The following is a 22,860-nucleotide window of genomic DNA, read 5'->3' on the forward strand; positions in this document are numbered from 1 at the left end:
AAAAACGAAGGAGAACTAGACTTGGTGGTATATGTCTGAAATCCCAGTAATTTGGAAGGCTGAGGCAGGACTGCAAGTTTGAGGCCAGTCTGGGCAATTTAATGAGACACGGTCTCAAAAACAAAACAAACAAACAAAAAAAAAATGTTGGGGGCATAGCTTTGTGATAAAGCACTTGCTTAGCATGCCCAAGGCCCAAGGTTCAACCCCTAGAATCACAACACACACACAAAACACACACACACACACACACCATACACACACCAAAACAAACAAAAAATAAAAGATAGTTTGTCTGCCAAGAAATGACATTTAGGCTCATAGCAGACTTTTAATCAGTAATAATAGATGACAGAACATGATAAACAATATTTCAAAAACTGTACTGAAAATAACTATAGGTTACAAAACTAAAGACTAAATTATCACTCAAAAGAGAAACCAACATAAAGATATTAGCAGTGACACCACATGAAGAGAGATTATGCCCTTGGATTCAATCTCTAGTTTATGGTTTGCATTTGAAATACTATAGAATACTGAAAAATGTACAAACCAGAATAACAAGTATAAAATGGGTACATTTTAAAATACAATGTTGAGAATACAAAGCATGTTGATAAAAGATACAGAATATGATAGTTTTAAAATGTTACACAAAAACATTATACATATTTGGAATACTTATCTACATAAGAACATATAATGTAATGTGTGAAAATAAAAAGTGCCAAATTTAGTAAAGTAAGTACACCTGGAGAAATGGGGGGATGGAGAAAAGGTGGACAGTAAAACACCATGTTCCTGAAATGCCCCTCTCTGTTCCCAAGAACCTCATCAAGTACATGAGTCTGGGCTAGAATGTCCAGACACTTTTCTCTTAAAGGACACTAACTTTCTCTTGTGTACACTGGGAATTAGGGCATGTTCTCGCTACCTGTAGAAACCTACTACCTTGCATGCATGCCAAGTTCCCTTGGATGCTGTTCATACAATGTGACAAAGCAAACTAAGTCAGTAATGTCACTGTTTCTATAGAGTGAATAAATGAATGAGTAAATTAATCTTTCTTGTTTTTCAATGCTGGAGATTGAACATAAGGCCTATAAGTAAGGTTGAGTGAATGAATCTTTTTTATTATAACTTTATTTTACTTATTTTTTATGTAGTGCTGAGGATTGAACCCAGTAATGCTAGCGAATATGTGACTCTTGACTACTTATTGGAGGCCACCTGATATAGAAATGGAACTGTAATATCTAGATTATTTAAATTGGGACTGCAAATGCTATGCTCTGATATGGCATTACCTTATGATTATTTCCTTCTAGAAACTAATGAAGACATTATGCAAGTACGTCAAAGTAAAATATTTCTGTTTGCAGATGCTCTGATTTTTTTTTCTTTTTCTGTCATAATCCTGCCTCTGCCTTGTTTGCTGATCCATTCTGGATGTCCCAAACCAAACAACTGAGATGATCACTTTCCTGCTTAGGGATTTGAAAAGCAATTTTCAGATAAATTGTAAGTCTCTTTGGATTTGCTCAAATTCATATTTTGAGCATTATTTTCTCTTCTGCCACATTCTGATAGCTCCTTAATGAGGTTCTTTATATTTTTGTCACACTCTGAAAATTGCTTCCCCTAATGGCTTATCCCTCAAGAAGGGAGACACTGAATTCATTCCACTGCATTTCTCAGCCTCCTCTCTGTTCCATAATCAGCTCTGGAAGTTCCAGGTAAGAGAGGACAGTTTTACCTACTTTAGTTTTTGCCAAGAACAACTCCCACAGGCTATCCAGGATGTCTGTGTTTCATAGAAATCTGAGCTCTGGAATACTTCCATTTCCTTTCAATCGTCAGCCCTTCTGTATGAAAGACACGATGAAGTGTGTTTAACTCATAAGTAGACATATTGGCTACTTATACCCCAGTCCAGTGGACTCAAGTTCATAAACTCTTAAGCAATCTCTTCAGTACAAGATGAATCTCTATTTGCTTGTCCAAAACACACAGTTTCCATTTAGTAGAGCTCTGAGGTTTAATTGATGACCCTTCTTCACTGCCTCATTTCCTGGCTGAGTGTGCAATTATGGAGGGATGGTATTCTGAAGTATCAATCTTTCTTCCTAACCCATTTCTTAGTAACATTAAACTATATCAAAAAAGAAATTGCCTGTTTATCAGAGATTGACCTTAGTTATGTGAACTTGGGGTCATAAAACATTTCTGAGCCATTTCTATAAGAATAATATGGTTTTCTTTAAAGTGCATCACACTTAAGCCTGGATACAGCAGCTCATGTTTATAATTCTAGCTACTTGGGAGGCTGAGGCAGGAAGATCACAAGTTCAAGGCCAGTCTGGACAACTTAGTCAGACCCTGTCTCAATAAAATAAAATAAAAATAGCTGAGTGGTAGAACGCTTGCTTACCATGCATGAGGCCCTGGATTCAATCCCCAGCATCACCCCCCAAAAAAATTACATTTAAATTTTACTCCCTTATTTTCAGGTAAGTTTAGGCATTAAATTTATATAAATCCTTATTTATTTCTACAAGTCAATCAGAACAAACAGAGCTCTTTTAGTAAAATACAGTGTGTAACTTTTTCCAGAGGTATAACAACATCCCACACTCATATAATGAGGGGAAAGTTCTTTATGAATTATAGGCACACACAGATATATGGAGAGTTTATGGCTTCAAGTGTACAATTTCAGCCATGAATCAAGTGTAAAGACAATACACAAAAACTCACCAGTCTAGATATCAAAGACGTGTTCTCTTTCCCAGAAAGCATTAAATTCTTGAGTTGACAAATAAACAAAAACAAAAACAAACAACCAACCTAATAAGCCAGAGGCTTTAGGATGTACTAAAGGAAAAAAATTCTGGTTATTCACAGGTCTTTTCTAACTCTCGCTCAGTGTTCACCATTCATTCAAGAATATTTTGTCTACCATCTTGAGCACTTAGCACAGCACTAAGTCAGATAAATTTTGAAAATAGCAGGTCATGGCCCTTGCTTAAAAGTGATGTTAGCTGGATATGGTGGCATATCCCTGTAATTCCACAACACGGGAGGCTAAGGCAGGAGGATCGTGAGTTCAAAGCCAGCCTGAGCAACTTAGTGAGGCTCTAAGCAACTCAGCAAGACTCTGTCTCTAAGTAAAATACGAAAAAAAAAAAAAAAAAAAGGGCTGGGGATGTGGCTATACTGAACCGCTACTCAAACGTAATGAACAGCAAAATTGTGGGTATAATTAGAAAATAGGACACTATGAAACAGAAGTACACTTGATCCTCATTATTTGTGGATTCTGTATTTGCAAATGTATACTACCCTAAAATTTATTTGTAATTCCAAAATCAACACTCAAAGTGCTTTTGCACTTATTCTCAGGCATATACAGATCAGTGAAAAGTGCCTGTTCCTAGACGCGGCTGAAGAAGGCCCACTCTGCCTTCTTGTTTCAGTTCTCATACATAAACAAGTGTCCTATCACAGTCTATCTAGTGCCATTTTTTCACATCCTTTTTTTAATATTTATTTTTTAGGTATAGATGGACACAACACAATGCCTTTATTTTTATGTGGTGCTGAGGATCGAACCGGATCCCGCCAGTGCTAGGCGAGCGCTCTACTGCTGAGCCACAATCCCGTCCTTTCCACATCTTTATTGATTAAAATATGCTGTTAAAAAATGGCCCCCAAAGCTAGTGCTATTGTTACTGGGCATGGGCTTGCTACCCTACATGCATAGAAGCCAATGCTGTGGCACCAGGTTTTTGCAAAAAGAAGACACTTTATTGTGCAGCCAACTGGCAAGGAGGTTAGGAGCTGAGAGCTCAAATCTGCCTTCCCTCTATTGGTAATGAGAGGATTTATAGAAAGTTAAAGGGGTAAATCTGCTTGTGGGTTGGATGAAAAGAAGGGGCCAGTTCAGTTTCAGTGGAAGTCATGGTCTGTGCTAGGGATATCACTGATGGTGGAGTTGGCTTTCAGCTCATGTCATTCTTGAAAAGCTGCTTCCAAACAATAATCATTAATGAATGGCCTGAAGGCTTTTCCATGAAGACAAGTTAAGGAACTCATGGCCTTGTGTGTGTAGGCCTTAGCAGATTTCACTGTCAAATTTTCCTAAGTGCAAGAAGCCTGTGATATAATTTACAGAGAAAATATTTCTGTTAGATAAACTTTGTTTAGGGGTGAGTTATAATGCTGTTGGCCTTGAGTTAATTCAGTGTTAATGAATTAACAGTATTAAATAAGGATCTTTAAATAGAAACACAAATACAACAAGATTAGGTATTGATTAGTTGATGAAAATGTAATTGAAGTCACACAGAAACCTAACCCTGTATTTCCCTAAATAGTAATGGCATAGTATACATTAATTCAGTGTTTGTGCAAATTGATGATAGAATCTAACTACTATTAATGATGAGAATCAATTATATACTGAGGGAAAATTATTCTTCCAAAGTAACACAAGAAGAAAAAAAAAAGGTTTCCCAAGAAACAACTTCAACAGCCTATGAAACACCACTGATCTTACCTTCTAGTATGCCTTTCTCCTCCTTTCTCCCACTTTATTCTCAATCTCTCTTTTCACGTTTTCCAAGAATCTAGAGCCCTACTATATTTGATACAGATGAGCACTCAAGACACACATACACATTTAAAAATGAGTTCTATAGTTATGTGGGTGTTTCCACAAAATTAGTTGCCAAAAATCTGTGGTACCCTCGTTCCATGGGAACTAAGAGGGTATTTCCTCAACTTGGGCATTCACCTTTTGAATATCTACATTTTAAAAATACGATAAAATAACTTTTATTTTCCTTCTTAGCTCTCATACAGTAACAACGGTGCACCTGCCCACGGGTCTTAATAAAGCGATCCAGTCATTTCTTTCCTTGTGTTTCTTTAAGACGGAGGTCGGGAATTTTGCCCTGTTCGGATATGGCTGGCAAAGCTTCCATCCTCTGCGCATGCTCCTTGAGCACAATTCGCGTGTAAGGATTTAAGGGATTCACTGGGCAGGATGGAGACCTGGCCGGCGGCGAGACTGCAGTTCCCAGCATGCATTGCAGCCGGGCCGGGAACCCGGACTTCGAGTGATGGGGGCCCCGTGGTGCCTTAAGCCGCCAAGTGGGTCGTAAAGGTTCAGGTGGAGCCCTGGGCCTGGGAATCGGACGACGGCTGAGAAAAGAAGATGGAAGCTTGGCGTTGTATGAGGAGGGGCTACGGCCGCTGTGTGGTGGGGAGAGGCCGGTCAGTAAGGCTGGGTGACCCGAGGGAGGAGGAAGGGGCGGGCGGCCCAGGTTAGCCCGGGGCGGGGCGGGCTTGGGGAGGCGGAGGAGGAAGAGGGTCTGGGAGATGGTGCGGCCGGGACGGTTCCTCCGGAGACCCAAAGGGATAGGTAAACCCGGCGCCAGGCCGGCGGGACGCTTGGCCGCCGGGTCCGGGTGCCGAGCGCGTCGGCCGCCTTCTGGGAAGGCGCGGGCCTTCCGGACCCGGCTTGGCCTCGGCGCCCTGGCCCTCTCCCCGGCTCAGCCTCCAGGCCGGGCTCAGCCTCCAGGCCGGTCTCGGCCTCCCTGGACGCCGCGGCCCGACCCGGGACTGGCAGCCTGTCGGCAGCAGGTCCTGGTGGGCCTGACCTCCAGGGAGGCGGTGCAAAGCACACGCCTGGGGGGTGGTTGGTTATTGGTAGGTTAGCATCTTTCAAACTTGGGTCGCTTTCATACCAACCTTTACGGTTATAGCCAAGTTCTCGTTCCAGCCGTGCTGTTGACTGGATGTTTTCTTTCAATTGACGTACTTAAAAGAAAAAAATTTAAAAAGCACTGAAGTAGGCGCTACCTCCATTAGCGACGCCCTTACTCGTGCCCGCGAAATCCTGGGATTACTTTTATTCCTAATAAACTAAAATAATATGTTGCAAATCAGAAGGTTTAATTGTGTACTCTATTAAACCGGCTGGTGTACCATGCGTGGGATGCACATCACTATTAATTATCACAAAAGTCATGAGGGTCTGGTGTTAACTCCTGTGGGCCTGGGACTTGATGGCAATTCGGTTCAACAATGTTTCCTGAGTACCGGCTGTATGCCAGGCACTGTGCTAGGCACTTGTGAAGATACCGGCTTAAAAATGAGTAAGAAGATTCTGGCTCTGAAGGAGCTCAATATCTTAAGAGAAAAAGGCGTTAAATAATTAAAAATACAGAGAATACATGTTGTAGTCCAAGTTTTAAGTTTTATTATAGTAGCTTAGAGAGGTAGGAAATGCAGAGACCAAGTGCCCAAATACCTATGGCTTTCAAGAGTTATCACAAGGCTGGGGTTGTGGCTCAGCAGTAGAGCGCTGCCTCGCAAGTGCGAGACCCTGGGTTCGATCCTCAGCACCAAATAAAAATAAATAAGTGAAATAAAGGTATTGTGTCCAGTTACAACTAAAAAATAAGTATAAAAAATTACCACAAAACAGGACAGAGTGCACGTGTGTCAAGTCTTTAAAGATGTATAATTAAGTTGATTGTTAGAGAACAGTTTGCGACCACATAAACAGCATTTATGCTCTTAAAATGAAAAATAACATAAAAGTCAACATTATTGACAGTATTTTGAGAAATGTACTTATAATGAATTCCAGAGGCAAGGATAGAAATCCTCTGAATCCTAACATTTTTTTTTTCAACCTACTAGAGTAAGAAGATGGTACTTAGGCTCCAGTGTTTTTTTTTTTTTTTTTTGAGAGCTTGAGAGCAACATATCAAAGATAATCTTAGCACTACTTTGGAAATACTTTGGATGATAGGTTAAATTGATGCTGTTGGGCTTGAAGTGCTGTTGAGTGAATTCCTAGTACGTGATCTTTACCCTCTTTAATTTCCCCCAAGGAGAAGAATGCTTATAAAAGAAAAAAGAATGTAAAAATAAATTGTCCACCCACTGATGCACAAGGCAAGTAGTTTTGTAAGGTTGTGATAGGCTTGTTTTCTTAGCTTTACAAGTGTTTGGGAAAAATCTACTTTAGTATAAAAACCTGTTCAGAAACATGTTTTTTTCTCCAAATCCAAGTTGGAGGAGAGATTTGCTTCAATTGCAGTCTAATATGTGTTCCATATTTGATTAAGTATTATGTTTGCTGTGGATTTTATTTTTCTATGGAGTTTGGTGCCAGAGAGCTACTCTGAATTCTAGTTTGATGGTTGATTACTCTCTTAGTTGGACTGTGGACATTTTGGGAGCGTTTGTGGCGTTTTGGGGGCTGAGGTTGCATTTTCTTGTTAAGTATTTAGAATACCATTCATGGTTGTTTAGGGGGAAAGTATTGAGGTATTGATGCTCATAGCTAAACCATGCGTGCTTTTCCTTTCATCCTTCACAGATATAGAAGTCAGATTTTAAATAGTAGATGTTATCTTCCCTTGAGGAATTAAGTTTAGATTTTGTGTACTATAGCTGAACAAAAAGTGATGCCTCAAGGAGTGTATTTATTTCTTTTAGATACCCCATGTTTTCCCATCACCCGAAGAGTCTGGGCAGAGACTGGACTACACCGTGGGAGAATCTGCAAAGATGTTGCTGGAACAGACATATTTCTAGTTGTATGAGGTGGCCTGGACATTATTCTCGTGCTCCTTACCCATACTTCAGTAGTAGGCATTTTTCACTAAATTGGAGACCACCTTGTTTATTTGAGTCTAGAACTCAGTTTCAGTACAGTAACTGGAGACCTGACAACCTGAGCCAGACCTCTTTGATTCATCTCTCTAGTTACATCATGAACTCTGAGGGAGATGAGCCTTCATCAAAACGAAGAAAACACCAAGGTAAAGGTGACATTTATCTTGGTGAAGGAATAGATATAAATTATTATAGACTAAGTTGACACTTTCATTTGTAATATTTAAAACTCCTACAGATTTTAGAGATGTTTGGTGTTTATTTTTAGCCAGTAGTTTTCTATTAGGAAAAAAATAAATCTTTTTACAATGAAGTTTTTTTTTTTTTTTCAATTACTTGTGTATTTCTGGCTGAAAAAAAATAGAAGAAATTTCAGACAAAATACAGTTGGAAAAGAGTAGAGAAATAGATTAAAACACTAAGTTTAATTTAAGAATAATTTTCACATCCAGTGTTTTTGCAACAGAAGGCCTTTCAGGAATTAGAAATTGGTGGGTGTATTCTTGGAAGTCACAGATATAAAAAAAAAAATTAGTTTTCATTTTTAACACTAGCGTTTAAATATAAAAAGATTATATTTAAGAAGAAATAATTGAAAGTGAAGTTGGCCTGGTGGTATATACTGTAATATCTGCTACTCTGGAAACTGAGGCAAGTGGATTACAACTTTGAGACCAGCCTGGTCGATTTAGCAAGACCCTATCTCCAGTTGAAAAATCAAAAGGTCTGGGGGTGTAGCTCAGTAGTAGAACTTCCCTGGGTTCAGTCCCTAGTATGGGGGGAAGGGGGGAAGGAAACAATTGTAAGTGAAAGACAGTTTCTTACAGAGTGAGGTTTTAGTTTATTAAATCTGTACTTCTCAAACAGATCTATAAAATTGAGTCAGTCAGAAATATCTTTTAGAAAGGGATTTTATCTTATGCAACTCTGAGGAAACATTTTTTTCAAATACGTTGATTAGGTCTATTTTTCTCATGTATTTTTTTCTTCTGAACAATTCACTAGGCTCCCTCTTTGTCACCAGCCCTACACATACCCTAACCCTACTCCAACCTCCTGAAAATATAAAGGAAGTGTCAAGTAGAATTTGGAATTGTCTTTCCATTGAACCATAGTTTTCAGTGAAGATAATTCCTTTGAAGATATTTGAACATGGCCTGTGTGGGTGTTAACATGGAAGGAGATGACATACAAGTTTTTCAGAGGAAGACATTGAGTGAGTCTTGCCCAGAAATCGGGGTTAGAAGAATTGATTAGTTAGTACTCTTTGAGTTCTCTCTGCCCTTATTACACAAAAGCAGTATACAGGCTTAAGCTGGATTCTAGGTCCAGCTAATATCCAAGCAAATGTATAATTTGTTATCATAGAGTTGCAAAGAACCTACTTGGGGGGGGGCAAGAAACAGAAATTGTAATCCCTCAAAAGCGAAAATCTGTACTGCTTAATTATTACATGTGAAGATAAAGAGATATTTATTTGAATGAATGAAGGCATATTTAAAGGCATTAGAATCAGGTTCCTAAGAATGGATCATTATCTAAGTCCAGGTCTGTATGATGACCTTGAATTGCTTTTCATTTATTTATTTGTTGTTTATCAGGTTAGCATACACTTCTCTGCTGTTTATCCTCTTATAAATTTGGTGAGCTCTCAGAGCAGTGGCATATTGACATCTGACATTAGCATGGTCTTAGAAACCACTCCCTGCCCTCATTTCTACTCTACCACTGATTGTGTGAACGTGGAGAGATTACTGAAACTCCTTGCTCCTTAGATTCCTAGTGTAAGGTAATGCTTACCTTGCAAGTCTGTTGTGGAAGAAATGAGGCATGTCAAAGTGCCTACCACACTGTTGGCTACATTGTAGGTACTCAGAAAACTGTGGTGGTGTTTTCCCTTTAATGGATGGGGAATTACATTTACATACTGATAATCTTTGATTGCAACCTGACTCTCTATATGTCCATTCTTCCTAGGTATTGTGAATAAGGAAAAGGCTCTTCGTTAAGCCATATTTGTGACTTCCGATATTTCACTAATACTTTTCAATCAAGAGAACAGCATTGCTAACTTGCCTATCACTTTAAAGTGGTATTTGAAGGATTTGTGTGATACAATTATGATATTTTAATTAGGCAGCTCAAAAACCTGATCAGGCCTATTGCTTACTTTCTTTGATTCATCTATCTTCTCTGCTGTGATCATCTTGTTCCTCCTGACATGGAAGGTATATAAGCTTTTGCAGTGTGAATTTATGTTGTGAAGTATATAAAGGTCGAAGACTATCCACTCTGTCAGTGGTTTTCAAATTGTCTTCCATGGAACCCTAGCACTTGAAACACATTTATGTATTTTTATTAAAAGCAAATAAAATGTGTGTTTACTCTATCATCACATTCCCAGTCCCATTATGCCAGAGATTGATGTTCCATGACAAAAAATAATGACAGAAGGTTCTACAAGCTATCAAAGTTTGAAAGCCACTGTATTAATCAGATAATTGAATGGTCCTGGTTATTTAAAAGTAAAATCGCAAAAACGTTGATTTACAAACTGATTACCAGGACTATAAAAATCTTAAAGCATTTATATGCCATTTTGTGCATATATTTTATAAGGAACTGCAAACACATTTTTTAGACCCTCATTTTTCATTTTCATATGGCAGTGACCAAGATAGTGCTTTATTTATGACGATAGCTTACATTTTGTTTGCATGACTAGAGCCCTTTCCATCTCATATACATTTGTATACATTTGAAGACTGATTGGTGGCTAAAACCATCATAGACTAACCCCAGTTTATGAATAGTGTTCTATAAATCTCTAAGTAGCTCTATGGAGGTAGTATAATTAGCCCTAGTACTGAGCCCTTTTGGGGTAGGTTTCTGCATGTTTGGTGAAGGATAGAGAAAGGAATAATTTTCTTCCCTTTTCTGTGCATAGGACAAGCTCCATGTAAAATTATGGAATACTTCAGGACTTTCATTTAGTTTGGTTTTGTTTCTTTCCTCTTTTTTTTTTTTTCCTTTACCCTTCTCCTAATATGTTCATGAAACCATAAGTCTCCGATTCCTTTGTTCCCTCCAGACTGCACTAGTCATACTAGTTATCTTCTTGTGTCCTCCAGTCAACATTTCTATCCCCTCAGTGCATCAGATACTTAGATATTGAGGAAAGCAGTCTGATTAAAGTAATTTACCAGAAGGTATTATTATTTTATATTAATTTACCAGAAGGTATTTATTGGTATATTGGTATTTTGAGGTAAATAGATAATTATTGTAGATTTGGAAAATTCTGTCACAATCCTACTACTCAAAGATAACTATTTATAAAAATACTAGTGTATTTCCTTTTAATTTTATTTTCACTTCATGTATAAATTTATAGGATATTTTAACCTCAATTTAATTTTTAATTGGTAGGATTTTAGGCATTATAATCCAGCAAAGTGAAAACGTTCATGTAGAGTAGAAGAAGATATTCTAGGGCTGATTTTTCATATAATCTAATCATGTTTGGAAGTCCATCTCCTACTATATTTTCTTCCCATTATTTATTTCTTCTTCCTTTTGAGCTCATAGTTAGATCTCTAAAAGTTCCAAATTTTTCTTCTTAGCTTCCATGGCAGTAAGAGTATCCCGTTTAATGGTGTGGTGAGGGACACTACATAAATGGTGGTCATTTTTAAGTCAAGGACTATCTATAATGCAGAATCTCATACTTTTCTATTCTCTCATTGCTTTTTCAGAGTATGTTATGTCTTTGCGGAATAAAAACTATGACACATTCCTGGTTTTTGCATGCTATGTTTGTCAACCAGCCATTATCTACTAGCCTTCCATAAATCACATTTAGCTTTTGCTTTGGTATTTTGTTCATTTTGTTTTCATTGTTCCCCTACAATGTTTTAGATACTAAGTACTACTTCCATGTATTGTCATTATGTAACCTTCATTCATGTATATACCAGAATTCTGAACTAAAGAGTTATTCTGGAACTTAATCATTTGTTGATTTTATTTTACTAATAGGGAATAAAATATAATGTGAAATCATCTCATTGAAAAGCCAACTGTGACATACAAATACACCATTATAGTTGTCTGTGGCAAACTATTCTTAACCATAGAGAAGTAAGAAACCACAACCCCTGTATAGTATTAACTTTATTAGCACATACTCTTAGCCTTCAGAATGTCTTGTAGATCCTTTTAAATTTGTATATGTGTTAGTATAGCATTTTGCTGCCTTTGCAATCAATTTTATGACAGCTGCTAGTTATTTAGTGCTATATGGCCATTTTTTAGGGAAAAAACATTTGACTCATTATGGGAATTTTTAAATAGCATTTTAAATGAAGTTTTTACTAATTCTTATCTTGTCCAATGTATTTTAACAGGCATGATCAAAAGGAATTGGGAATATATATGTAACTATAAAAAAGAAAAAACGAAGATCCTAGGAGATGAAAATGTTGACCCCCAATGTGAAGACAGTGAGAACAAGTTTGACTTTTCAGTGATGTCCTATAATATACTTTCACAAGATTTATTGGAAGATAATTCACACCTTTATAGACACTGCCGACGGCCAGTATTACACTGGAGTTTTAGGTTTCCCAATATTCTGAAAGAAATTAAACACTTTGATGCAGATGTAAGTGTAAAATATTACCAAAATTCTTCACACAAGGAAGAGTTGAGTTCAATGTTTCATTTGTGCATTTGTGAATGAAGTGATTTTTATCCTTTTTTGTGTTGGGGGGGATAAAAAGGAGAGATGTTTAAAAACATCTTAAATATGGTGGAACAGTTCTCAACATGTTATCATGACTTCCAGAGAATCATTTGTTTGTATAAATAATTATCTAACTTTTCAAAAATTATCTGAAAAGTTGTAAGTATGGTCAGTTTTGAAACATGAGCTGGCATATTAAGAAAATATTTTCTTTGGTTCAAAATTTCAATAGTTCATGCAAAAATTTCATCTAAATGATAGTATTAAAAAAATCAACTTCTCTTAGAAAGGATTCCAAAGATTAGTACAAAAGAACATGGGAATTCAGGATAAAGAGCCTGACATGTAAATTTAAAACATTTCTTTTGGGAAATATCAATCTTGGATAAAAAGAAAGCTCCAAGATTAAAGGCCAGAGTTTTGAGATTGGTCAAATTGGGAAACATTAATTTGTTAAATCTAAAAATAACAGGAAAAAAGGATTTTAAGTCATTTTTTTCAATTCTCACCAGGTTTAGAATTTATGAAACCTCCTTTTAAAGGTGAAAGCACCAGAAAATTCATATTTGCATTTCTGTGTTTTAATTCAAGCTATTTTTTTCTTCCAAGGTACTTTGTTTGCAAGAAGTTCAAGAAGATCATTATGGAACAGAAATCAGGCCAAGTTTGGAATCACTGGGTACAATGTAACTTTTACTTTAGCCAAATTTACTTTTACTTTTGAAGATTTGTGTATTATTAAGCATAACTTGCCAAGAAAGATGTAAGATGTAAGCTAAAAATTTTAATTTTGAAAATGTAAATACCTATTTCAGAAGGTCAAAAAAACATTTGAGGTGTTTCAGTGGGAACCTTTTTAATGTTGATATGTACTTTTAATTCAAAGGGATAGGTATATCAGAATATGTTTAATAGTTCCTATTCCCAGCAGTTGCTGTGCTTACCACCAGAACACAAAGATTCTGATCTCCATGAGATCAGGGATGATTCTGCCTAGTTCATGACAATAGTAGAGCCTCTAGTACTTCATAGATAAAAGCTAAAAACCTGTTTAATGAATAAACACTTCTAGAAACAGGTCATCTTTGGTCATATAGATTGAAAAATGTACCTGCTTTATATTTATTTAATCAGCAAATAATTTTGAGTGCTTACTATATACTATGCACTGTTCTAGACAGTGGAGTTGGGTAAAACAGGTAAAATGTCTCCTCCCTTGGGTGGCACACACTTAGAATTATAATATATATCAGGAGATACTTATCTAGAGAAAAGTAGGAAAGTAGAATGAGATTTCAATTTTAATCAAAATGATCAAAGTGACATTTTAACAAAGACTTGAAAAAGAGGAACAAGCCATGCCTAGAGCATTCCAGGCAGCAGGAAGGCAGGTAATTGGAGATAGGAACAGAGCAAGGGGGAAAGAGCTATGGGCCGAAAGATTAGAGTTGAGGTGAAGAGAGAGGAGATGATTATAGAGCCTTACTGTCATTGTCATGACTTGGAACTGAGAGAGTGATGATGCACATTAGCATAGTAAGGACTTAACTCAGCCAGTAAAGAGATCTATTAAACCCAGTGCTAATCTTTTTGGATTCCAGCACTTACTTACATCCCATATTACTAATGTTCTGCAGAATACACTTTGTTAAACATTGTTGAGAAATATTATAAGAGCTATGTTTTGACATATATAAACAATTCCTTGTTTTACATTTCTTTCTTTCTTGTAGGTTATCACTGTGAATATAAGATGCGGACAGGAAGGAAACCTGATGGCTGTGCCATTTGCTTCAAGCATTCCAAATTTTCGCTCTTATCAGTGAATCCAGTGGAATTCTTCCGCCCTGATATTCCTCTCTTGGACAGAGACAATATTGGATTAGTTTTACTCTTGCAGCCCAAAATTCCATGTGCTACCTCTCCTGCGATCTGTGTAGCTAATACACATCTATTGTATAATCCAAGGAGAGGAGATATTAAGCTGACTCAATTGGCAATGCTGCTGGCAGAGATTTCCAGTGTTGCACATCAGAAAGATGGCAGCTTCTGTCCTATTGTTATGTGTGGTGACTTTAATTCTGTACCTGGTTCTCCGCTCTATAGTTTCATAAAGGAAGGAAAATTGAATTATGAAGGACTTGCCATAGGAAAGGTAAGTGCTCACTTTTCCATTGTAAAGAGGTGGGTAGTTGCTCCATTCATTGTAATGTGAGGATAGTCATCTTGTGGCTCTTAGAAAACCTTGGATGATCCAGTATCTCACTTTACCAATCCGTGATGATTTTCCACAACTCCTAATCAGTCTTTATTCACTTGGTTAATTTTATCTTTTCTGTGCATCTGTGGCAACATTCTGCTTAGAGGAATTAGCAAGCAAGCAAGAAAGAAAGAAAGAAAAATAGGGGGAAAAAAACTGCCAGACATGAATACCTCACAAATAAAGAACTGTTCAAAAGGTGGCAGGATAGAATTTTGAATGCTGGATACAGGCAACACTCTTAGCAAAACTAGTCTTCATTATATTTTCCTCTACATAATGAGTAATATTTTAATGCTTTAGTTTATAATAATTTATCTGGTGCTATTATTTTTATTGTACTTTCCTCTGCTTTAATCATGTGATCTTCGGTATATTTAACCAAAGTAAACTATACTCCTGGAGTTTTGAGTAATCATAAATTTAAAGAGTTGATCCTCTTAGTATTTGATATAATAGGAATTATATTGCAGGTAGCAAAAAGGGAGAGGCAGTATTAGTCAAAGCTTTAAATAGTTTGGATGTTTAAATTAGAGAAAAATGTGTATATAGAAAAAGACTTGTTTTCATATAAATAAGTACTTTCTGAACTGTATTTGAACATGATTTTTATAAGCACAGATAATTAACATAATGAATAATGGGTAATGTTTACTATTTTTGGATTACCTTTTATTTAAGACATAAATTTTTCAATACATAAATTATTTAAAATCTATTCACCTAAGATACCTGTTGAAATTTTGTTTAGGTATCTGGCCAGGAACAGTCTTCACGGGGACAAAGAATTTTATCTATTCCAATTTGGCCCCCAAACCTAGGTATCTCACAGAACTGTGTGTATGAGGTACAGCAGGTACCAAAAGTAGAAAAGACAGGTAAGCGTTTGCAGTACATTTTGGCAGTCTGCTGGGCAATAGTATTCCTTTTGAAGCTGTAAGATGAAAAATTTAAAGGAATAGCATCTCAGGGATGAATATTCATATATATGATAAGTATTTATCTATTTGCTCATTCCTTTTTTCAAAGAGCTTTAAATTTACTTTGTAAAGTTGAACTTCCAAAATTACATATGCATGATTACTTGCATGTTGCCTTTGAAATGTTTGCATTTTGTTTTATTAAAAAAAAAAGTTGTGGGGCTGGGGATGTGGCTCAAGCGGTAGCGCACTTGCTTGGCATGCACGGGGTGCCGGGTTCAATATTCAGCACCACATAAAAATAAAAAAATAAAGATGTTGTGTCCACCGAAAACTAAAAAATAAATATTAAAAAATTCTCTCTCTTTAAAAAAAAAAAAAGTTGGTTGGTTAAAAAAAAAAGTTGTTTTTTTGTTTTTTAGTTGGACACAGTACCTTTATTTTTATTTATTTATTTGTATGCGGTGCTGAGGATTGAACCCAGAGCCTCACACATCCTAGGCAAGTGCTGTACCACTGAGATACAACCCCAACCCTGCATTTTATTTTTTCCTAATTCTGGAGACTATCAAAACAGACTCCAGGATAAAACACATAAGGTGGCAGGAGGCAGAGTAGAATTTAAACTAGATGTGTTTTTTTAAATATCATTCTGTAGTAAGAGGACTATACTAAGACAAACTAGAACAAAAGAATGTGTAAGTAAGCTTAATACATTTCTCTGTTCTTACAGATAAAGATCCTACACAAACACAGCTGGAGAAAACAGAGGTCCTCGAAACAGCTGAAAAGTGAGTTCTGGAAAGCAGTTGGACACTTCCTGACTTCAGTTGAATAAAAAAATATTTCTCAAAAAAACACTTGGATAAAAAAGGAAGATAGTGTTGATGCTGCTTTTTTAGTGGTGTGATTTTGCACATGATATTTAACATTTCTGAGGTTCAGTTTCCTGATATATAATTTGGGTTGTTGTGAGGATTCACAGAGATAAAATATATAAAGTTTAATGTTTAATGCTTAGTTGGTGTTATGAAAGGACCTAGACCAGCTCAAGTACCCTGAAATTTATTGCCATTTCATATTTAAACAAAGGTCAAGATTGCAGAAAAATATTTTTCGGTTTTCAGGAGGGTCCTTAGTGTTCTTTGACTTACTAGATCTCAAAACAGTCTACAGGAGAATTGATCCAAAAAAAAGAGTATGCCAGTAGAAAAGAGAAATTTTATAATATCTTGAACTATAGGAAAAGAACATCAGCGGATGAAGATGCATGGATTCCTTATTAAAGAAACATTAATGTTTCGGGCTGTGGTTGAGAAATGGATTTATGTTAGCATAACAAGACAGGGGTCTATGTCTTATCTCTTTGGGAAATTTTTGAAATATTTTGATTATTTTATGTTGTGAATAAGTTTTTGTTTTAACATTTAAACTTAGGAACCTAATTAGGAGCATCTCTCCTACATTTTATTTGTTTTCTTTTTTTTAATATTTTTTTAATTGTAGGTGGACACAGTGCCTTTGTTTTTATTTATTTATTTTTATGTGGTGCTGAGGATCAAACCTAGTACCTCACACATGCTAGACGAGTGCGCTACCACTGAACCACAATCCTAGCCCCCTTATCTACTTTCTTAATTTTATTTTGTATACCTTGTTTTGAGAACATATTCTCACATCATAAAAACTCAGTAAGAAAGGAAGCAGTTTTTTGGTTTTCAAAAAGGAATATTTAGCCACCTGTTGTGGTGCATACCTGCAAGCCCAGCAACAGGCCGGAGGATCACAAGTTCCAGGGCAGCCTAAGCAACTTAATAAGACCCACAGCCTGGGCAACTAGTGAGAGAGATTCTGTCTCAATTTTTTTTAAAAAAAAGTGGGTGGTGGGGGAGTGGGGAGGGTGGCTGCTGGGGATATAGCTCAGTGGTAGAGCTTATCTAGCATGTGTGAGACCCTGGATTCAATCCCCAGTATTAAAGGAAAAAAAAAAATAAAGAAGATTAACCTAACAAGTAATAATTTTAAGTAATTCTTAAATTGTTTTAAAATAAGATGGGGTATGAGAAAAGATAGGTTGACTATCTGCACATGAATGCAGTGCATTTATATGTACAGCTTTTATCTGTAAACTGAAAAATTTATGGTAAGATGAAAATTTGCAGAAAACCTATTTACATTTAATAATTCTGTAAATATATGTTCCTGAACATAAGAAGTTCCTAAAAGTTGGAAGTTAAGAGCAATTCCAAGGAATTATCTTTATTTATTGACATACTAGCTCATCAAAAACAAAACCACATTAAAACCTCATTTTTATCTGTAGCCTCAGCACCTAAGATGGTGCCTAGAATTTATTAGATGTTTGATAAATGTTTGTTGAATGAATTTTCAAAATGTTCTGAAGATTTTATTTTTCTTTATGGCATAAATGATCCTTAAAATTTATGATGTATTACTAGAAAATGATCTTTAAACCCTTTGCCCATAACATCACATGTATTTATAGTAAATGTAAGCCATTGTAGAAGCTGACTTCAGATGCAGCCTGAAGTTATCTCATACATCAGAGCAAGAATAACAGAAAAACGTGGTCCCTCTGATGTCAGAAGTCTTTTTCTTTCTTAAAAATAATGTAAGTTGTCTTAGAATACATGTTAATTATCAAGTAAAGGCTTTTGAACATAGTTTCATTAGTATGTTGGTTATTGATATATTGGATTTTGAATATCACTGCATAAGTGAATGCTAAATTATGATATGGTCTGCATATATAAAACTTGTCCTAATGTCTGGTCTTAATGTAGAAATTGAATGAAAAAGTACTTTAAATAGGAGTCTTGAAAAACTTGATGGATGCTGAATGCTTTTTCTTTTCAATTTAGATTATCTTCAAACCTACAACACCATTTCAGCTTGTCATCCGTTTATTCACATTTCTTTCCTGACACTGGAATTCCAGAAGTTACCACCTGTCATTCTCGAAGTGCCATAACTGTGGATTATATTTTCTACTCTGCAGAAAAAGAAGATGTTGCTAGGCACCCAGGTAAAAACCGTATGTATTCCTAACTCTGCTAGAGAGCCCAGTAGCTAAAACTCCAAGGCTGAAGTTAAGAAAGTTAGCTAAACCTCTAGATAAAGTTCCAGATTTAGAAGTTAAAATACTCTGAAAGAAACAGTTGATGGTGTCAATCAGTTACTTGCCTGCATATGATGGAAAGCAGGAAAGTACTCCAAAGAAATTATTTAAAAATTATATCCGTAGTTGATAGTAACTGAATAGATTGTCAATGGTCATCATACAATTTTGTGGTTAAGATTTACTAAGGCATGCTGCCTTTGTTGTAGGACCACACTTATCCTGCCAACAACAGTTTTGTATATTGACTTTGGAATATTGGATCTTTCTGAGGAAGAAAGCGTGACTATGTGTTTCTAAAAAGCAAAAGTGATAACATCTTTCCTTGTATGACTCAGTGAAAATCAGGTTGTATACATTAATCAAAGGATTTTAAATGGAGAATTTAAAATAATCAGAATATAAAGTAGAACTTTTGGCAGTTTTAAATGTGGGCAGCTTTTTTTTTTTCCCGTCTGTCTGTCTGTCTCTCTCTCTATCTCTGTCTCTCTCTCTGTCTGTCTGTCTGTCATCCCTAGCACTTTGTATTTTATGAGATGGAGTCTTACAAGTTGGCAGTTGGCCAGGTTGACCTCAAACTTGTGATCCTTCTGTCTCAGCCTCCCTAGTTGCTGGGATTACAGGTGTGGGCCACCATTCCCAGCTCTCTTCCTTTTTTTGTGTATGTGTGTGTGCTTTTTTTATATTTTCCCTTTTGTTCCTGTTTTATTTTACCTCCCCTTCCTTCTGGGGATTACTTTATTAGTAACACTCAGGAGATAGCTTACTCTTCCTACTAAAATCAATTTTATGAAATAGCTTGTTATAATAGGGTTCTGGAAGATGTCATGCATACAAAAGTTCACTAGGTGGCGGGAGAGTATCATGGATCAGCCTCTCAAATCTCTTCACAGTTGAGAGCCTGTCATGTTTTACTTCTGTGGGGGCAGCCTCTCTGGGAGTAAATTATACTTATTCTCCAGTTACCTGATAAGCTTCCTACATAAGTGTGGTTGGATCTGTTTGGTTTTATTGCAATTGCAAAATGGTTGATGGATGATTTATTGGGTAGTTATCAATCTGAAATTACTCTTAACTTTTTTTTATGTATTACATTAATATTTTCCTCTAAAGATTATTTGCAAAACTTAAAATAGAAAAATGTGTTTGAAGTACAAATAATATTAGAAACTGCTGTGAGTTTGAGAATTACTGTTATAACTCAATAAAACAATTAGTCATTCTAAAAACTTTCATATTAGTGTTCTGTAGGAGTCTCAAGTTCTTTGTCACTGTTTAGAAAAAAAGCCTTGTGTAATTAATTTACAATAACTCATTGACCGTTTCACTAAACATGTATCTGCTTCTTTAATGTAGGAGCTGAAGTTGCTTTGGGTGGTGGCTTGAAACTTCTAGCTAGACTGTCACTTCTTACAGAACAAGACTTATGGACTGTTAATGGACTTCCAAATGAAAATAACTCTTCAGATCATCTGCCTTTATTGGCAAAATTCAGACTTGAGCTCTGACTCTTCTTTGATTATATACATAATTTTATTTCTGGTTATATTCTTTTTCAAAGACTATAAAGTTATTCTTCGGCTTTTGCATGTTTATTTTTGTGCTGTGGAGTTTCTGAAGAGATCAAGTGCTTGAAACAGATATTGGAAGAAACAAGTTTACAACAATTTTCTTTTTTAATGATAAAAAATATTTTCCTGACAATTGAGATGTAAATACTCTTTATTATAAAAGATGTGTAAATTTTTATCCTAAATCTTAGTAAAGTTGACAATGTTTTTAAAATATAGTGCATATTCTTGAGTCTGTTTAGTGAAGAATTTCATTTCATGTTTTTGGAAAGCTTTAAGTGGATCCAGAATATCTGAGTTCTTGCAAACCACAATTTGTTTCTGTCTATAGGCGTGATTTCTTTGGGAAAACTCTATGTGTTTTGAGTCCCAATTGGTTGTCTCAGAAATCATCAGATCATTCACAGGTATCCAGCTTACCATTTTAGTTTTTGAAGGTAATAATGCTTTAAAATTGTACAAAATGCTTAATCCTTCTTATTATTGTCCTGAGCCATGTGATATGCCTGTAGTTTGGAGAAAAGGTTTGGGAAATGGAGGTCACCATTAGAGGATGAGGTCTTATAAGTCTACTCTTTTCACCCCATAACAGATATAGGTGGACCTAAAAGTAGTAGACTTGAGTTATGCCTTTGTTTACCTAGGATTTTCTTTGTGTTTTTCTGTTTTCTGTAAGAAAAGATCTGTGGGGCCAGGTGCTGTGGCACATGCCTGTGACTCAGAGGCTGAGATAAGAGAATTGCAAGTTTGAGGCCTCAGCAACTTAGCAAGGCCCTATGTAACTTAAGAGAGAACTTGCCTCAAAATAAAAATTTAAAAGGGGGGTCTGGGGATACAGGTAGGTGGAATAGCACCCCTGGCTTCAGTCCTCAGTACCTTCCATGATCCCCACAAAAAAAGAAAAGATCCCTGATTTAGGGGAGAGATTCTGTTTTACTGAACTGATTTTGTAGAACTATATTTTATTAGGAAAATCATCAGAACAAAGTAGCAGCTATCAGGGTTCTAAGAAACTTGTAAAACTCTGAGGGGAGATACCAACTTGGATACCTAATTCTCTAGAAGAGCTCTTTAAAAAGCCATCAGTTTCAGTGGTTTTTTTTTTTTTTTTTTTTTTTGGTACCAGGGATTAAACCCAGGGGTGCTTAACCACTGCGCCACATCCCCAGCCCTTTTTAATATTTTATTTAGACAGGGTTTTGCTGAGTTGCTTAAAGTCTTGCTAAGTTGCTGAGGCTGACTTTGAACTCAAGATCCTCCTGCCTCAACCTCCAAAGCCTGCTGGGATTATAGGCGTGTACTACTGAGCCCACCTTTATTTTGTTTTATAGTGGTGCACCAGTGTAAGGTGGTGCTTATTTTGAGTGGATTATGAAAGGTTTTTATGAGGTCTGATAAAATCCTGTAGGTGGTTCTATGTGTTTGAATCAAAAACAAATTTTTTTAAACAATTTTTTTTTGTAGTTGTATATGGACAACTTTGTTTTATTTATTTATTTTTATGTGGTGCTGAGGATCGAATCCAGGGCCTCACACGTGCTAGGCAAGCACTATACCACTTAGCTACAGCCCCAGCCCCTTGAATCAAAAAATTTTAAAACACAAAAAGTTAAAATTTTATTTTGTAAACAGTAGGATCAATGGATTATAAACATTTTTACTAAGTAGTCATTTTGCACTAAATTATAAACATTTTTACAGTGAATTTTATTACTAGAATGTCTTGTCTTCAATTGGAAAACATACTAGTCTTGGACTTAAAATTTTTGTACTAAACCATTTGCTATAATTATTTTTTAAAAATAAACCAGATGAAAGCCTCCAAGAAGATGTGCAGGTGATAAAGATTTATCTATTAAAATCTGTAGTGAGTGAGTACTTTGAAATGTTTAATTGCTTACTTTTTTTTTTGTAGTTGTAGATGGATAGCATGCCTTTATTTTGCTTGTTTATTTTTATGTGGTGCTGAGGATTGAACCCAGTGCTTCACATGTGCTATGCAAGTACTGTGCCACTAAGCTACATCCCAAGCCCTTCTTTTTTAAGTTTTTATTTAGTGTCAACTATAGTTCAAAGATTTTCCTCATTTTTTAGTAGAATAATATAGGTCCTGATTAACAGATATAATCATCATCAAATTATAATGATAATAGAATTATCATTATAAAATTATAATGATAATAGAATCTCTTTACAGTATTGGGGAAATAAAAATGAAAATTCATTGATTAGTGCTTCATGTTGAATGAGTTTATTTTAAAATAACTTTATTATATATAGGTCATTTTTAGCAATCTAATATCCTTGAAAACCTCTGAAAATTTTATATCCTAATAAATACATTGTGAATTTTGGCCCATTTCATGTGCTTCATTTTGAGAAGAGTTAATCCATAAAATTGCTTTCTATTTTAACTTATCAAATGAAGTGTTATTTTGTGGACCAGAAGCCAACAGGTCACTATAACTTTCTCACAAGCTTTTAAAGCTCCACTGAAAAGTAATTATCCACTTGTCTTTCCTTTTTTT

The 22,860-nt window shown here is 35.9% G+C and overlaps 1 protein-coding gene across 7 annotated transcripts; it reads left to right on the forward strand.

Annotated features, from left to right (window-relative positions):
• The first annotated feature begins 5,058 nt into the window (after window positions 1-5,058).
• On the forward strand, window positions 5,059-22,583 carry Angel2 (angel homolog 2). 7 transcript variants are annotated; one of them, XR_003300636.1, is made up of 10 exons: window positions 5,059-5,280; window positions 7,519-7,844; window positions 12,105-12,361; window positions 13,052-13,121; window positions 14,176-14,597; window positions 15,454-15,580; window positions 16,356-16,413; window positions 18,505-18,668; window positions 18,971-19,109; window positions 20,118-20,160. XR_003300636.1 is itself a non-coding variant. In XM_026387523.2 (10 exons), exons 3-10 carry the CDS (start codon window positions 7,526-7,528, stop codon window positions 20,267-20,269), a joined length of 1,569 nt encoding a protein of 522 aa, XP_026243308.1. In that variant the 5' UTR covers window positions 5,379-5,428; window positions 6,909-6,972; window positions 7,519-7,525; the 3' UTR covers window positions 20,270-22,583. The 7 variants fall into 7 exon arrangements, 6 of the variants coding, with proteins under 6 accessions (XP_026243307.1, XP_026243311.1, XP_026243308.1 ...); XM_026387523.2 differs by lacking the exons at window positions 5,059-5,280; window positions 18,971-19,109 and adding exons at window positions 5,379-5,428; window positions 6,909-6,972 and having other exon boundaries at window positions 20,118-22,583; XM_026387522.2 differs by lacking the exon at window positions 18,971-19,109 and having other exon boundaries at window positions 20,118-22,576.
• The last annotated feature ends 277 nt before the right edge of the window (window positions 22,584-22,860 follow it).

This window comes from Urocitellus parryii, chromosome 9 (genome assembly GCF_045843805.1).
Source record: "Urocitellus parryii isolate mUroPar1 chromosome 9, mUroPar1.hap1, whole genome shotgun sequence".
Lineage (NCBI taxonomy): Eukaryota > Metazoa > Chordata > Mammalia > Rodentia > Sciuridae > Urocitellus > Urocitellus parryii.

Excerpts from the sequence above, each read along its gene's own strand:
- Angel2 (XM_026387522.2), top strand. The coding sequence starts at position 5,222 with ATGGAAGCTTGGCGTTGTATGAGGAGGGGCTACGGCCGCTGTGTGGTG. Across the intron at positions 5,281-7,518 it reads TGTGTGGTGGGGAGAGGCCG|ATACCCCATGTTTTCCCATC; the intron begins GTCAGTAAGGCT and ends TATTTCTTTTAG. Across the intron at positions 16,414-18,504 it reads GTCCTCGAAACAGCTGAAAA|ATTATCTTCAAACCTACAAC; the intron begins GTGAGTTCTGGA and ends TTTTCAATTTAG.